Source organism: Brassica napus, chromosome C3 (assembly GCF_020379485.1).
Source record: "Brassica napus cultivar Da-Ae chromosome C3, Da-Ae, whole genome shotgun sequence".
Classification (NCBI taxonomy): Eukaryota; Viridiplantae; Streptophyta; class Magnoliopsida; order Brassicales; family Brassicaceae; genus Brassica; species Brassica napus.
Window position 1 is genome coordinate 54,748,049 of NC_063446.1, and position 2,808 is coordinate 54,750,856.

Consider the following 2,808-nt stretch of genomic DNA (forward strand, 5'->3'; position numbering starts at 1 on the left):
GCATGATCACATTGTGAAACTCAATTTTAAATGATGATGTGATCCAAATGTCGAAAATCTCAAACAGAGACTATGCGGCCCTTAATCTCTCCAGAGATAACTACTTGCAGTGGCGCTAGATACAAAGATCAGTCTAAGGTCAAAGGAACTTGGTGATACTATCATCAAGGGCAACAATGAGAGCGATAAGAATCGGTACATGGCTATAAGTATTATACGCCATCACCTCATTGAAGGTCTAAAAGATCAGTACATCACGATGGAAAATCCACTAGAACTTTGGGATGCTTTACAGCATAGATATGATCACCAGAAAACGGTGTTACTTCCAAAGGCTAGAAACGACTGGAAGAATCTCAGATTATTGGATTATAAGTCGGTGGATGAGTACAATTCAGTCTTATTTAAGACGGTCTCGATGCTGAGACTTTGTGGTGAAGTAGTAACCGAAGAAGAGTTACTTGAGAAAACTTACTCTACATTCCATTCATCGAATGTGATACTGCAACAGCAGTACAGAATGAAAGGCTTCGCCACATATACTGATCTGATCTCATGCCTACTTCTGGCCGAGGCAAACAATGAGCTCCTGATGAAGAACAGTGAAGCTAGACCTGTTGGAACAACACCATTACCGGAGGCTAATGAGGTTGAAAGGAAAGATCCCAACGAGTGCAATTATGTCCAAAATGACAAGAGATCACACGGCAAAGGCCGAGGTGGATACAAGGGGCATGGCCGTGACAATTACTCGAACAGCCAAGACAACTACTCGACCGACCGGAAAGGAAACCACAATAACCGTGGTTGTGGTTCCAATTATGGCCGTGGCCGAGGTAGTTATGGCCGTGGTCGAGGCGGCATATCCAAACCGTCTTACTCGACCAAATCCGTTTGTCACAGATGTAGAATGGAAAACCATTGGGCCAAGAACTGTAGAACCCCTAAGCACTTATGTGAGCTCTACCAAGAAAGTCTTAAGAACAAGAACCCTGAGGCTCACATGGTTCACGATTCCGGATATGAGGCCGATAATGATTCCGACATTGCTAAAAATGACCAGATGGACTTTGAGACTTCTGATTGTCTCAAGGACTAAATTTTTCGATACGACTTGTCTTATTTCTTTATGATTTGCTTTTAACCTACTTGATGATTCACGATTTTTATATATATATAAAATAGTTTGCTTTGATTTCATTATATCTTGTCTGATCTTACTTGAAACTATGGCTAAGGCATTGTCTAAAAGACATTAGATACACCCAATAATATGTGACCCATTGAGTTATGATAATATGGTTTCTAAATAGAAACAATGGGCAAACAAAAGGAAACAAGTTCCTTCAGATTTTGAAAGAAAAATCGCCTAAGACCTTATAAGAAAGTGGTCGAGACTATACCTAATGATCTCTACTGATTTAAACTATGCTATAAGATCAGTATGATGAGAGGCAAGAACCGTAGTGACCATATTGAGATACACCACAAAATTTTACACTATATGGGATGATAGGATTAGCCATCCTACAGTCTAAACTCGATGCAAAGATTGAAAAGGCACAGAGTTATCCTGTAAAAGATCTCACGTTGTGAAACATGTACACAAAGGAAAACTCATTAGGCTTAATTGTCCCAAGCACCACGACCTTATAGTATGGTCATGAGGGGGAGAGAGGATAAACCCATGATCAATACTACAAGTTCGTGTACCACTATGGTCTAAAGACCATGTTATAAATGGCTCGGCCATAAAAGGCCATTCTTCGGCCGTAGAGGCCATACCATGTTACAAATGGCTTGGCCATAAAAGGCCATTCCTCGGCCGTAGAGGCCATGTTTTAAAACGGCCAAACCATAAGGACATTACTCGGCCAAAGAGACCATGTTATGAACAGGTCGGCCGCAAGGGCCATAACCGGCCAGAGAGGCCATTACCATAAAAGGTTCGGCCAAGTAAGCCATTATCTATAAGACTAAGATTCTAAAGTCTATAAGCTTGGAACATTATGATTTTACATGTATAGAATGATAATATGATCATATGCATAAGGCCATATAAGTGAGCATAGATATTCCCATCTCAGATTGAATACGGGTCATAAAACCAGACATACACCATCTTAAGAGATTTTGAATAAACCACCACATACATACATGTGTCGTCTAAGATGGAACCTCAGAAGAGGATTGGGAATATATGTTGGATAGGAGTATTACTTTCTCCCACGATTTATAAAGAAAACTTGAGCCAAACATGGGTGATCATATTGTGGCCAAGTACACGGATTGCATCCGTCTATCCAAACAATAAAGGAGAAAGATTATAAGCTGGATAAAGAATGATAAGAATGGTTTTAAACCATCATTGTCTTGGCAAAGATCCTCGGACTAGAGATTATAATTTAAGACGTCCAAAGAAAGATTATATAAAGCTAGCTAATTGAGAAGCTAATTGAAATACCAGACACTGACCCGAGAAATGACTAACCAGCTTAGCACCAAATGAATGTCCTAGAAGAGACATAATCAAGTTGTTATAGAGTCTATACAAGATAGACCAAGTGTTCCATAAAATAAAGGGATCTCGGATAGAAAGGAATGGTGCATAGAATAATAGATCCGAGATCATACTAGAAACCAAACAAACATTGAGAAAAGGCTGCGCAGCTACACATCTAAGGTACCAAACAATGTAGTCTTGGGACGCCAAGCTACTAGGTAATAAAGGTCCTGGATAATAAGATCTCAAATCTATAGATCATGTCTGGAACATAATGGAACCACATGAAAGTGTCGAAACACACA

General features: G+C 39.8%; 1 protein-coding gene across 1 annotated transcript; it reads left to right on the top strand.

Moving 5' to 3' along the window:
- The first annotated feature begins 592 nt into the window (after positions 1 to 592).
- LOC106384517 lies at positions 593 to 1,099 on the top strand. The gene is made up of 2 exons (XM_048749783.1): positions 593 to 836; positions 972 to 1,099. The coding sequence occupies exons 1-2, from the start codon at positions 593 to 595 to the stop codon at positions 1,097 to 1,099; spliced, it is 372 nt and encodes a 123-aa protein (XP_048605740.1).
- Positions 1,100 to 2,808: the final 1,709 nt, after the last annotated feature.

Excerpts from the sequence above, each read along its gene's own strand:
- LOC106384517 (XM_048749783.1), top strand. The coding sequence starts at position 593 with ATGAAGAACAGTGAAGCTAGACCTGTTGGAACAACACCATTACCGGAG. Across the intron at positions 837-971 it reads CAATTATGGCCGTGGCCGAG|AAAGTCTTAAGAACAAGAAC; the intron begins GTAGTTATGGCC and ends AGCTCTACCAAG.